At 36.9% G+C, this 14,355-nt stretch overlaps 1 protein-coding gene across 1 annotated transcript; it reads left to right on the forward strand.

Moving 5' to 3' along the window:
- Positions 1 to 28: 28 nt before the first annotated feature.
- Positions 29 to 13,204, forward strand: ENKUR (enkurin, TRPC channel interacting protein; the record flags this gene model as incomplete). The annotated part of the gene is made up of 5 exons (XM_082752434.1): positions 29 to 96; positions 3,156 to 3,301; positions 6,515 to 6,741; positions 8,863 to 9,009; positions 13,031 to 13,204. 5 exons carry the CDS (start codon positions 29 to 31, stop codon positions 13,202 to 13,204), a joined length of 762 nt encoding a protein of 253 aa, XP_082608560.1.
- Positions 13,205 to 14,355: the final 1,151 nt, after the last annotated feature.

Here is a 14,355-nt window from a genome sequence, read left to right on the forward strand (position 1 = left end):
AACCGCGGCCGCGACGCTGGGCCACAAGATGGCGGCCCCGGAGAGCATCTATAACCTCCTGCCCCGCCTGCAGCAGCCGCCCGCCAGGCCGCCCAGGTACGTGGGGCCGAGAGCTTCGGCTCGGGCCAGGCGCTGTATCGCTGTATTTTGCGGGTAATTAAAAAATAATAACAATATATTGAGGTTTTTGAAGGGAACTTTAAAAAAATTGATTTTTTTTGCAGGGAACTTTAAAAAAAAAATGGATTTTTTGTGGCGTTATCACGCCTCTTGGTGAGTCACCGGCTGGCAGCTGGGGGTTTGCAGCCCGCTGATGATTCAGTTTGGTGCCACCTCGCCTGATGACAAGGAAGCTGTGAAGCCATCTGTCCCACGCACAGGAATTGCGTGACATCTTTGTTGTCTCAGCTTTTAATGATTTTTCAGTGAGCAGCTGAAAAGCTCTATTTTTTTTTCTTTTTTTTTTTCTGTGTCACACCTGCATTCTCATGCGTCAGGTGCATCTTCTGACATCATTTCTTTCACTTCCTTCTCACCCCTTACCTTAAAAGCATTAAAAACGCCTTCTGCTCGCCTAGTATTAATGCTCCGAGGGTTTTTGTAAAGCTCATATTTGATGTGCATGTTGTATTTTCAGGTTCCTGCTATTTGTATGGAAGAACACTGTTAGACATAGCATTTTCAGTGAAACGTTAACCCAGGCTATAACTCAGTAGCTGTAAAATGAATAGCAATATCTGTGGCATTTGTTAGAACAAAGGCACAACGTCTGAATGCTTTTCAGGTAAAAGTGTTCAGACTTGCCAGATTTCTAGTTCTGAACTTTTATACGCCATATAAAAAATAGATGGTACGCCCTTTTTGATTTCCCCTGTGAATGAAGGATACCTCTGGTGGGCAGAGTGCAGTGAAACAACATTATGGATGGCAAGCAGCACGCCAGGTCCTCTCCTGTCTTAATTCCACTCAAGGATTTGGATACTGTATGACCATAGTCCATTAAGTTCAATATGGGCAAAGGATTCTTTGGGTTGTACACAGTCAGACTAAATCCCCTTCCCATCTCACTGATTTCCATTTTGTCACCTCACCTCCTGCTTTAGTTTGCAATGTGCCATGTACCCAGCTGGTAACAACAGTGTCAGAACTGGTTAATAGCATGACTTGAACATTTCTTTTTAATGCATACAAAATCTGGGGTCTTTTTAAAAATGAGATCATATATATTTCATTCTCAGCTGGCTGGGTACTAGGCATGAAATCAGGGCAAGCATCTTCATTTTCTCCAACTTTGATATCCCAAGGGAAGGCTTAAAGAACTAACTGTCTTTTATAAATATATTGTCTTTTCTCCCCTTACCAAATGCTGAATGGATTAAGATTCTGAAGTCCCTCATAACCACGTTTTCTTACTTGCAGCCCTCTCTAACCATCTATTGTTGCTGTATGACACCATTTATTTACCGTTTTGGCCATATGTCAGTCACCAAAACATGTAACAGTCACAACTCCTTGTCCAAAGAGAATGCCTATAGATGTATTCAAAAGGCATTGTAAAAAGACAGCTTTAAACTTTATGCCAGTATGAAATAAGCTCAATACCTTCTCATTATCTTTCTCTTTTCAAGACGGTGTGCATACTAATAGGTCAAACTCCTCAAAATAAGTAAATCATCATGAAGTAACTACCTTTCTCTACTGTGTGACTACAATGCCACTTTTACCAAATGGTGAGGAAAACAATAGTATCTGAATGTGGTGGGTTCATGCCTAAAATATGGCTGTTTGCCATGAATTTAACAAACACACACAAAAAAAATACTTCCGTATAATTATAGGGTATTTCTGGAACTATATATAATCTTATGTACATGATTAATATGACACGGTTCCTAAAGCTGAACAAATTTCAAAAGGTACTGAGGTAGCCTTAACTTTATGAGTTCTGCTTCTTCAGGAAAGTGTCCATGCAAGCAGTGTTTCAGATGGCAGCAAATCACTGCTGATCAGCTAATCATCAGCATTTGGCTTCTTTTGCAGCATGTTTACAAACTTTTGATTAAAGTGGTAAATTCAGTTCCATATGCAACATGACACCAAAACAGTAGTGTGTGCATAAGTTTTTTCATATCTGAGCTGCTGTGATTTTCGTGTTAGCCTTCTAAGTCAATGCCAAAACCATGACAGATGACAATAGTTCAGGATCGTAGTTCAGGTCTGTGCCATTTAAGAACTACAGAGTTTGCTGTGTATCAAGTCTCTTTTAATAACATATAACAAATGGTTCAACAGGAGCACTGAGACAGTGATGCAGTGGCTGGACGTTAGTAAGATAAGGTGATGTTCAAGGACATTCTGTCCAACTCTCAACAATGTTTGAAGTGTTTCCTGAAGCATGAGGTTTTACGTACCTCTAAAATACGTTTCATTCCACAGAATGAAAAGTTGAATGTTCTCATTATCAATACAGATCTCGTATCTTTTCAAGCCAACTGAGCTTTTTCCTCTGTTATGTTTAATTACTGTTACGCAAGGTTCTACTGCAACTGCAGGTTCTGAAACATGAGATACATTGGTGTTTGCATCTCCCTCAGACTACAGATTTTCAAATGTACAAAATCCGACAAAGTAGGCTCATGATTAATATTTTCTTGTAGATGCACAACAGCTACATATTTAGGATGCATTTTTGAACAAAACAAAAAGCCACGTAAATAAATATTTTTTTCAAAATGTAGTTAAAAATCAAAGACCAGAGTGTGTAACATATAACCTAATAAAAATAAAGAATTCATGGTTTTGTCAGACTTAGTAAGCAATATTCAAAGTAGTGCTGAGCTTCAGAATGTCTGTGTTCAGTATTTATATGATACAGGAACTGTTTGCCAAATTGTGATAATACTGGCCTTGGAGACACAGGAGGAGGAAGAAGCAAGCTAGCTTCAGAATCAGAAGTACAACTTATCAGTGTGGTGCTGAGCATACTTTTAAGATAGAGGTTCTATGAATGATGATGGCCTTTGTTTGGGAGAGTATAAAACAAAATAGCTCAGTCTTCTGGCATGAACTAATGCAAAAATGTATAATATTTGAAGAGGTATTTTTAATAATTTTCTGACCTTGAACTTCTTTATGCCTATTGTTTAACATCAAAGGTATATATCAACATTTAGACCGTCTGTGAAACAAGAAATAGAGAAAAGTAAAGCTCAGTGGAAAACTATGGGGCCAGCAAAAGTTGCGGTGCCGTCTCCAAAAAACTTTCTGAAGAAACATTCAAAGGAACCCAAGCTACCAGCGAGTAAGTGCATACTTTAAATATGTGAAAGGCAATGTATTTTTTATTATATTAGAATTCTTAATATTAATATTGAAAATAATAGTTATAGAGGATCTGTTTTGTTTCATTTATTTAATTTTAAATGATTTTTGTAAGCTGGGTTGGTTTCCATTGTTCCATTTATAGCCTCTATGATGCTGAAATTAATTTACTATTTCACAAAAATGTTTCTCTTTCTTATTTATTGCGTAAAATACTAAAAGAAGCAAAAAGGAGATTACATATGTGATTAGTAAATACAGTGAGCATTTTCTGTCATGGTACAAAGCCGGATGAAATATAAAGAAAAATTATCTCTCTTTTGCCTGCAGCTATTTAAATATTGAAGATGTGTTGATGGTATATTCTATCCTGCTGATGTTTCAATTTACAATTATGTAATTTAGATTTGTATGTCATTCTTTCCTGCAACTGATCATTAATAATAAAGTATATAATATTAACAAACATATTAAAAGAGAACTAATTGCTTCTAGAGCTTGAAGACATGGAGTAGGTATGTGTGTCTGTCTTGATGTTATCACCAACATACAGCTTTTACTCTTCAGTATTCACTGTTGGTTCTTAATCTTGTAGCATTAAATTGGCAGTGTTCAGAGCACAGAACTTTTTTTTTTCAGAGCTGCTTGTTAGAGAAATAAAAAAATGGAATATTTTATTGCAAAGAACCAGTTTTCCACCATCCTATTTTCAGGCACAAACCATAATTCTGGGTATGAGGAGTTGGCAGTTCTTATGTTCAGCTTCATGGCCAACTCTGCAAGGGTGGAATGACCTCCTTAGTACTGCTAGAGTTGTAAGTACATTGCTGTCAGAACTTGTAACTGAATCAGGAAGTTTTAGCTTGAAATTGTTTTTAGGTTGGAAAAAAAAAAAAGAAGAAGAAAAAAAAAAAAAAAAGAAAAATCAGAAGAACTTGAAGTACTCTATTAAAAAATGCTGTCTAAGAGAATGTGTGAGTCAGCACCCAAATTTGCATGGTACTTACAAATGACTTTAGCACTGAAAATACAGACTATCGCAGGAGGCCTTGGAGGCTTAATGCCTCAGACAATACAGATTATCAGAACCTTAAGGTAAGCTTTGGTCCCTCAGGTCCTGTAGGCATCCTGAGTGGTTTTCTACTTAGGTCTTCACTTTTTCAGGAAAGTTGAACAGCATTCACTGTACGGAACGTAATACCTAATGGCATCTGAACATTAATGTTTCCAAGCTCAAGAAGTTAAATTACTACACTAGTGTTTTAGATGAGCACAGGAAATCTAACCAGTTCACCTGTAACTTGCAGCAGTCTATAAGGTTCCTTTCAAATATTTCTATTGTAAAATTATGTTAACTACTACGATCTGGCTATGTTTTGAGATTGAGCACTCTGACCCATTTTTCTCAGAAAAGCAGCTCACAATATTTCTGTTTCAACTTGCTGATTCAGAACTTCGTAATAGCAATATGTGCTTGGGTGTTTGCACTTGGAGTCAATGTACCAGAACCTCAAAATGACTATGACACATCACAGCTTCCATCCAAACTAGTAATTTCACAACTACGATTAGATCCTAAGAGATCTTGAGAAGGAACTGCATCATTAACTCAGAAAGTTCTTAAACCTTTGTTGGATGGAGTCTCATACTTACGTCAGAAAAGTTACGTTGCTTAATGAGCTCTTTCAAAGCATGAGACTTTTGAACCTAACCAGTTATCTATGTGGGATTATGGTGTTTTGTTTATGATAGCTGTGCCACCTTGAAGACTGAGTTTGATCCATCTAGTTAAAAAGTAGGTTGCAAGGACAAAGCTGAAAGATTGATTTTTTTTTCCCTAAAGTCTGGGAGAATGTCGTTCCTTTAGAGTTTGATTATTCAGCAATTCCCTACAAAAACTATGTTTCCTAATCTTCAGCTGAATCTTGTTTTATTACTTGGCCCTGACATTCATTTTAAGCAAACTCTGTTTCTGGCTCTAGAAGAAGCAGAGGCTCCCAAAGCAAGTGTTCTGCAGGTAAGGGTGAGCAGGTGCTCACTGAGATGCTGTTTTCCAGAGTAACATCATTGAGAAACAGATTTAAGTCTGTGTCCTGCAGTACTAAGTTATGGCAAGCTATCATGTTGTAAAAACCCCAGAAAAGTGCTGGTTCTTAGGGCCAGTATCAGGAAGCCAGCTGTTGCGGGAATGAGCTGTCACATGTGATATTACAGACTTGCTTTCTGTCAAAGAAGAACATGAACTCAGACAACCTGAGTCAAACTATTGTAGATTCTTCTGAGTTCCCTCTGATAATGACCGTAAATTAGGGCTATATCTGTTGGTAAATAAGGTGGGGAATGAATTGTCTTTTATCGTTCACCTGAAGTGAGACAGCTCAGGAGGCTGCTGAACTTCTGTTGGTCCGTTGGAGAAAAGATTACACTGAAAAGGCAAGGGTTCTTGTGTTCTCTGGAGAAAGCATTGCAAGAAGTTGTTTATGAGTGTTATGGAAGAGTGAGAACAGGGCTACTCCCTAAGGGAAGGTGAGCCAGGAATTAAGAGTGACCACAGCGCCGGCTGGGCAGTGATCTCACCTACAGCAGCAGACCCAGCACAGCAGAGGCATGCAAGCAGAGCAGGGTGGTGATGAAAATGGGCCTTATCGATGGCCTAGGCAAGGTGGGGTAGCAGGCCAGACCCACCCTCTGATACCACACAGCTCTTCAGGAGCAGGGCTAAGGGCAGGCACGCCTGCACGGTAGCTAAGCCACAGACTGACAGCCCAGGGTTGAGCTGAAATGGATCTCCTGGGCCTATGGCTGTGGGGTGGATGCACCAGGTGGATCTGGTTAGGGTCTCTTAGTGCTCTCAGGGTCTTGACAATGAGCATCTCTGGTAAAAGTAGTTTTACTTACATTTTAAATAAGTCTCGTACTACTGCAGTTAAGAGGTAATGAGTGGCATAGTCTATGAAAACTCATCTACAAAACAGCACGGTATTTCCTAAGCTATGTAACTTCTCTTATTCCCAACAAGCATACTAGTTTTCATTAGAGTACGTTCCCCATCAATCCTCTCAGTGTAGATACAGTCGCTTTCTGTTTTTATGTAATTTTGCACATAATTTTTCTCTCTTCAAAAATGTAATAACATTAAACTGCTAAGCTCTTTAAGGTTATCACTGAGAATGTTTACATGCCTAATTCACAGGAAAAAAAGAACAGGATAGTAAGAAATTGCCTGCATTATCAGTCCCACGGAGGACAGATCACCCAGTTATGGGAATTCAGAGTAAAAAGAATTTTATAAATACAAATGCAGTTGCTGCTATAACAGGATTGCCTAAAAAGCCTCAACCTATTTATGTTGATAGAAGACAAGGAGACAAATATCTGCTTGAAACTTCAGGACTTGTTCCAAAATATATTAAGAAAAAGGTAAGTTTTATGAAATTATAGTGAAAATATGAGTAGCAATGCCTATTCTTAGATTCTTGCATTCTCCTATGAAATGTTTATGGTTTTCTTTTAGATGTTTAAATACCACTGCTGTTTGTGGTAGACCTTTGAAATTCACCAAGGAGAAATCACTGGCGCTAGAGTTGTGACTTGCCTTTGCTCTGTACTCACTTGCTTATGTTCTCAGCAAAAATTTTGCAGAATGATGCTGCTAAAGCAATAGCAGATGTGTTGCACTGGGAACCTGGGGAGTAACTAATAGGGGCACAAAGAGTTGGACTCGATTTCTTCAACTTCTACTCACTCAGCAGTCTTTCAGAGATGCTGGCAAAGAGATAGGACCCACTGGACAAAGCGGGGTGAGGATATTGTTGACAACATCTTTGCTAACCTCGTTAGAAGAGCTTTTAACTGGAGGTGGTATTAAAAGCTTACAGTTCAATCAAGGAACAGAGGTCAGGGTGATAAGTACATAGGGCAGGGTAGTGGGAGTGAGAAGGTGGGAAGGACAGATCAAACTCTTTGGAAGAGGGCCCACCTCACGTGTCAGTTGTACACAATCTGAGAAAGCAACAGAAAAAGCTAGAGCTCTGTGTGCAGGTTCAGAGTTAACATCATCAGAATAATGGAGACATGGTGGGAAGCTCTTCTGCCTGGAGTCTTGTGGATGGATGCATGCATGCTAACTCTTTTTGAATAAGAAGAGAAGTGGTTGCCTGTTGGCTGCAGGAGTGGTTCAAATTTATGGATCTCTTCTATGGAATTGACAACATGCTGGTTGAGCTCATGGGTCAGAATCAGAGGAGAGGCCAGTAAGCATCACAGGCATGGTTGTTCCAAACCATCTAATCAGGTGAGGAACTGGATGGAATGTCTTTAAACAACCTGAGGGAATCTTCAGATCACAAGCAGACATTCTCATGGAAGACTTCACCGTCCTTGATATCTGCTGAAAGACCAACACAATGGGATGAAAACAATGCAAAGGTTCCTGGAGCATGTCAGCAACAGCTCCTTAACACAGATGGTGAATGAGCCAACTATTGACCATGCTCTTCTAATTCTGCTACTTGCAAATCAGGAAGAACTGGTCAGTGGTGTGATAATCAGTGGTAAACTTGGTTGTAAAGCCGTTAAGTAGTTTAAGATCCACTCTTCCACAGGGAGACAGGTCATAGTGTACAGACCCTGTACTTCAGGAGAGCAGACATCAGCTTCCTCAGGGAACTAGGAAGCAGGACCCCATGGGAGAAAACACTAAAAAGAAAAAAAGAGTTGAGAGAACTGGCATGTCTTCAAGGTCAGTCGTCTCCAAGCTCAACAGTCCATTCATGACTGAGTGTTATGCAAAAAAAGACATGACATATGACGTAGCTTATAACAGCAGATGCAAAAACATGAACAGGCAGTCCTTGTGATACCTTTGTTTGGCTAACCTAAAGTGCTACCCTACACTAAAAGATTTGTGAATCATTTAGCATTTGGTGGAAACAAGGTAGATTCTTGTACCTTCTAAGAGAGCTAGATAGGCTACATTCAATAAAGGATAAGTCAAAATAGAGTTGTACCCCAAGTGCATCTGGGATATTCAGAAATTATTGTTCCTCCCAGAGACACAAATCTGCCATATCCATTATGAGATAGTCCGTCATTCCTATCTTGTTAACATTGTTCAGTATCTTTTGTGGTATGCAATGTTTCAGCAAAAAACAGGATACTGGAAGATATTTCAAAGAAAGTATCCAAGGAATGTGCATTCCAGACAGTAGGACTTGGCACCACGTAAAATGTAAACTAGCTTTCTGTCATTAACAAATTTAAAACTCCTCACTCAAGCATCAGTTTGAATAAATACATGTTTTGGTTTCTGGATTCTCTTATGAAGTTTTGAAAAAAAAAAATGAAGGGAATTCTTTATATGTCTTTCTCAGATTACGAAGAGAATTACATTTCATATTTCTAAAAACATGGTGATTTAAAATTTTACTGCTCAGTGGAACAAAATTCCTTTTCAAACTGTCTTTGTAAAAGTATAGATCACAGGTATGTCTTTGTTTTCTTCTCTAAGCTCATGTAAGATGCTTCTTCTTGCACTTCTAGGATTATGGCATTACACCAAAATATGTGACACAGAGAACTGAAGAAACAAAGAAAGCTCAGAAAGATTATGAGACCGAGGTCTTGGAGTGTCTCAAGAAAAAAGCCATGAAGCAGTTATCTGATGAAGAAAGGGAAAATCTTCTACAGGTACATATTTTGACTTAGTGTAATTAGTAACATGTACATAAGATTAATGAGGTAATGTAAATCAATATGAATAATAAAATTAGATCTTTAAGCAAGGCAAACGAGTTACCTACTTTTTCACTAGATGGAGCTACAGAACAGTTGCAAAATGAGCTGAAAGGAGCTGATCTATCTATAGTTTTAGTCCTGTTTTACAAGTACTTAAATTCTGTTAGATTCATGTCCTCTTTAATTACTTGGAATTTCAGTGAAACTTAAAGAAATGCAGAAAATAACCTATATGGGTCTGGAGACAGTTCTGACTCTCTACTTGTGAATCATAGAAAATATAAATCACGATATTTTTTTTCCTGATGTATATCATCATTGCTACATTTGTTGGCAGTTTCTATCTTCATCTTGTAACCTCACTGGGTAAAATATAAGGCCATGCTTTTAAATGTGGCAAAACCAGCAAACAGAATTAAACTGCAATATATATATAGAACAATGACTGGAAAATTCTATTTTGTCAAACTCTTTTGTATACTGTCTTTCAGAAAGTTTTTATTGTAGAAATCTTTCTAAAATGAAATAATGCCATAAAAGATATAGAGAAGGAAAAAAGAAGACAAAAAGAGAAAATAAACATTTTTAAATTATATCCATTTTTTTTTAAATGGAATTTCTCATAACCACTTTTAGCCAAATTTCCTATGAAAATTAGGCTTACATTACTATGGTATCTGTTTGTCAGTCTGTTCCTTAATGTCTTTGGATCTTGGCAGACATCTGAAGCAAATTAGCAGGTGGATTGACATCTCCAAGATGCTAAATTCCCACAAAAAAAAAAATAAAAAATCAGCAGAATAACTAGAGACAAAACCCAGTGTCTAACTTACTTACAAAGGTTAGCTGGGAGAGAAGCAAGGGTATCACATTGACCACAGTATAAGGAATATAACAGCAAGGGGGAAGACGAAGATACTGTTACGGTGAGGAAGGCATGGGACAATATGATGGTCCAGCAAGTTGTCTGTGCAGCAAATATATGTGTGAAAGAAGGCATGTCAGTTCAGATGCTCACAGTTCTGATTTTGTTTGATTAAAATTATGTTCTTTATTATTAAAATACAAGAGTGAGCTGAAATGTGTTGGTTTTTTTTGTTTGTTTGTTTGTTTTAATTAAAAAAGGGGGTTACTATTTTTGTTAAATCAGTATTTTTGTTTAAAGTTTTCAAAAATGTGCTCAGCCATGGGCCAGATGACTCACACAGATATATCTCCAGGAGGAATTAGTGTCCTCAGGGTATGAGACTCCTACCCAGTGCTCAGCTGTAGACATATGGGAAATCCTGTCTTTTAAAATAATTGACACTGCTATTGAACACATGTGCACTATCTGATTTGAAAGAATATGTGGCAATAGATGTCTGAGAACAAAATCAAGCCTTATGAACCTACAAAAATAAATGGAAGTGCCAACATTTTTGAACTACATATTCATTATGCTTACTTTGGTTGAACTTTTCATGAGAATAAAAGAGAATGTTGATAAATGCAGTACATATTTCTCACTGATCTAGCATGTATTCGAATTCCTTATATAGAGTTAGATCTTCAGTTTGTGGTCTAGCCCAGAGCAATAGTGGTCAGCATATTACATTGCTGTTGGAGGAGCTGTGAGGGAGATTTTTACACAGGGAATCTTGAACTGCTTTTGATCTCTTCACTCTACAGGGATAGAGTAAGTTGTGATGAGTGGATGCTTTAATGTGTTTTTAACCCCACTGTTTTCAACGATTTCCAAACCAGTTTTTACTAATGTAGAGAAAGTAGAATTATTCAAAAAGTTATGAATGACTTTTCTTTCAAAATATCAGAAATGCTGTATTTATTTTCATGATGATGTATCTGTAAAGTATACCTTATGCCTGGTAGACTAGAAGCCTTATATAAATGCTTTACAGCCTTAGATTAAAAGACAAGTAGCATTACAAGACAGTAAATAGACAGCCTTGCACATTGCTCTTCTTTCATGTGTTGAGACAGTTTTTAAATTTATGTAGGCATTTGTATATAAAGAATGTTGGAATAACCTTTGTAGGGAACACCAAGTCAATGCCTGGTATGAATATACAAAAAAATATGAATTTCTGTGCAACAAATACACTGCTTTGAATTAGTCAAATATTGGTTCATATTAAAATGTATGTTATGCTTAGTAGGCATTTGCAGGGAAAGGGCATTTTTCCTGTTAAATCCATTCATACAGTGGACCAAATCAGACAAGTTTTTAGGAACAACAGTCCTTGAGATCTAAAACGGAAGCAACGGATTCAAAGCTAGGATTAAGAATAATTCTTGTAAATTGAACTTCAGCAAGGTAATAATCAAGTCTGGGAGAAAAGATGACTAGTGGAGAAGAAGGACCTGAATTTGGAAATCACAGTGTGCCATGAAATCAGTGTATCAGTTGAATCACAGAGGAGAGTTGGAAATGGAGTTCCTGGGAGATTAACCTCAGTTCTTCATTTCTGAAGATATTTTGTGATATCCCTTAAGGAAACAAAACTGAGAGCCAAAAAAATGAGGTTGTTTTGGAAAAGTGTTCTCTCACCAATAGCCATATTGTATTGCTTGCTGACTGCTGCATAAGTTCCTTATAGTAGGTGTGATTATTAAGTACACCCACAGAGTTTTCATGAGGACATTTGTGCATTGAATAACCTACACTCCTGTGGTATAGGCAATATACAGGATGTGCAGATTTTGGTCATCCTCTTTAGGAGAGAAAGTAAGAGCATGTGTTGCACTAATTGTGAGGATGTAAAGGCAAGTTTGAAATTTTATTATGTTTCAGATTATTGCTTTTTGTTTGTCTGTTTGAGGCAGGGTTTTAGTCCTGGGTTTTTATATGAAGCAGGTACAGTTCACTTCAGTAGTTCATTGTGTAGTCTCACTCCAGAAAGGTGGCAGTTGTTTAAATTTTTGGTGATAGGGTCAGTGACAGCTACATTTTTTAGTCCAAATGATAAAGAAGTTGCATGTGTATGTTATTGTAGATGGAGATTAAGGAAGGAATGCAATTATTTAGAATTTCTTTAAAATAGCTCATAACAGTTCAAATACTGTGAGATCAGTTAGGTGCCCATGGTCTGAAGAAGGTCTCAGTTGCTGGAATAGAAGCTGGTGGTGAGGTAAACTGAGTGAGAATGCCATTGAATTTGGGCTGGATTTCCAAGCACTGGTATTCTTGTGATCTCTTAAGGTCAGTAGCACCATGTGCAATGCAGTGGTATCTGCAGCAGCAAGGTTGCTGTTTATGAGGGAAGTGGTTTCTGTGGTGAGGTTTGTAAAATAATTCCTGTTGCTTTTTGGAGAAAAGTAGGAATTGGAGTGACATGAGTTTTGGAGGAGCTTTCATGAACCCTAGAAGTTCCTCAGTTACCAGACTAGATTTAAATACAATAGAGCATTTAAAGTTGCCTACCTGTACATTATTGACAGCATGGAAAGTCTCTTACATAGCATAAGGAAGCTTCACTCTTTATTAACTTTATACATTTTTTTTCTTGAAGATACACAGGACTGGAAATGAAGTGTAGAGTCTTCCTTGAGCTCCTGGTAGGCTGTGGAGCTGACTGTTAGTCACACTGACATACTTTTGTCGGTTTCTAATTTTTGTAGCTCCTCCTTCATTGACTAGTTTGATGATTACTTGGTTATTGCCTGTTAAAGACTAATTTTTTCTCTCCAAAGCACAGGGTTTTTTGAAGATCATTCCTTATATCAAAATGAATCAAAATTATTTCTATTGCAGCTACCCTGACTTTTAAGCATTTAATTGATTTAGTCCAACTATTTAAGATGATTAAACACTATTCATATATTTATCTATTGTTTTAACATTGCTGTGACGCTTGATCAAAGGTAATTAAAAAAGAAATTGCAATTTGCATATTATTCTTATGCAATATGCATACTATTCTTAATGAAATATATTTTTCTCATGTATTTCCTTTTCTTCTGATGGCACTAGGGGCTGAAAAAGAACTGGGAGGAAGTGCATCATGAATTTCAGTGTCTTTCAGTAGAAATAGACACCATACCCAAGAAGTTGCATAAAGCAAAGCTGGAATCACAGATGAAACAACTGGAGCATGACATAGATGTAATTGAGAAGCATAAAGTTATATACATTGCAAATAAGTAAGGACTGTTTTTCAGATATTGCCTCTTTTCTCTTTCTATACCCCTGTCCTTCCAAGAAAAAAAAAAAAAAAAAAAAAGCACAAAGCTGAAAAAAGAAATTGAAAGTTCCAACTATTCAGAAGAAGGTAATATTCAACTAACATAAGGATTAGCTTCTTATAAAAGTTGTTACATATAGCTAATTCTCACCTGTGTAATCCACAAGTTTTTCAAATAGAATGTTTAATATGACTTCAAATATATAAACACGATTTTAATCTATTATTCTTTGTAATTTTTATCAACTACTAAAATGTCTATAAATATCATACAAAAAGCATAAGAAATACTGTTTTGTATGTTTGGAGCACTTCTTTCCCTCGTAGCAAAAACTAAGTGGAATAATTGCCTGCTGAAGACAGCTTGGTAAATACAACTTCAGGGTGGGATGGCTTCTGGTCTAGTTATTAAAGAGCTGTTGTGCTTTACTTAAAAGCTTGAACGATTGTATTTCTAAATGGCTTGGCTTCTACATAACATTTTATGTATTCATTTTTTGTTACTAAAAACAAATTTTGTAGCAGAAGCCTATAATAATATAGGAACTCAAGCAATATGGATACCACATGTAGCTTGGTATGCTGATGTAAAAAATAACACCATAATACTATATTAAATCTACAACTAAAGTACAAAAATGTGTTTTGATTGCTTTTATATGTGTAAAGTTAGAATGAAAACAATATATTACTATGTGAGTCATGACCTAGGCAGAAATGATGTTGACATAGTTACAGCAATTATTTCCATAAAAAGAAAAAAATGCTTTTCTTTCTTACTGCTTAACCTTTACTTCAGAACACAGCTTTTTCTGTATTATTTCAATTATTTCCACCAGCAGCTGTTGTGACTTCATAATATCTGACAGCAGAAGAGGATGGTGTCAAGAATTTTAAATAAACTATTAAAAGCCAAATTTTCATGTGCATTAGTTAATTTCATAAATCTGCCCGGAAAGGACCTTGAAGACTTCACAGTGATTCTAGGTTATATTTCTTGTGCATCTTAAACTTGTCTATGACATGCACTAAGAAAGCTTGGGATGAGCAGGAATGTGTATTTTGTTGTTTCTAACTTATAGTAAAGCAGTAATGTCTATTTTTGAAAGGTATA

The sequence above is a fragment of the Aythya marila genome, assembly GCF_965140915.1.
Source record: "Aythya marila genome assembly, chromosome: 2".
NCBI lineage: Eukaryota > Metazoa > Chordata > Aves > Anseriformes > Anatidae > Aythya > Aythya marila.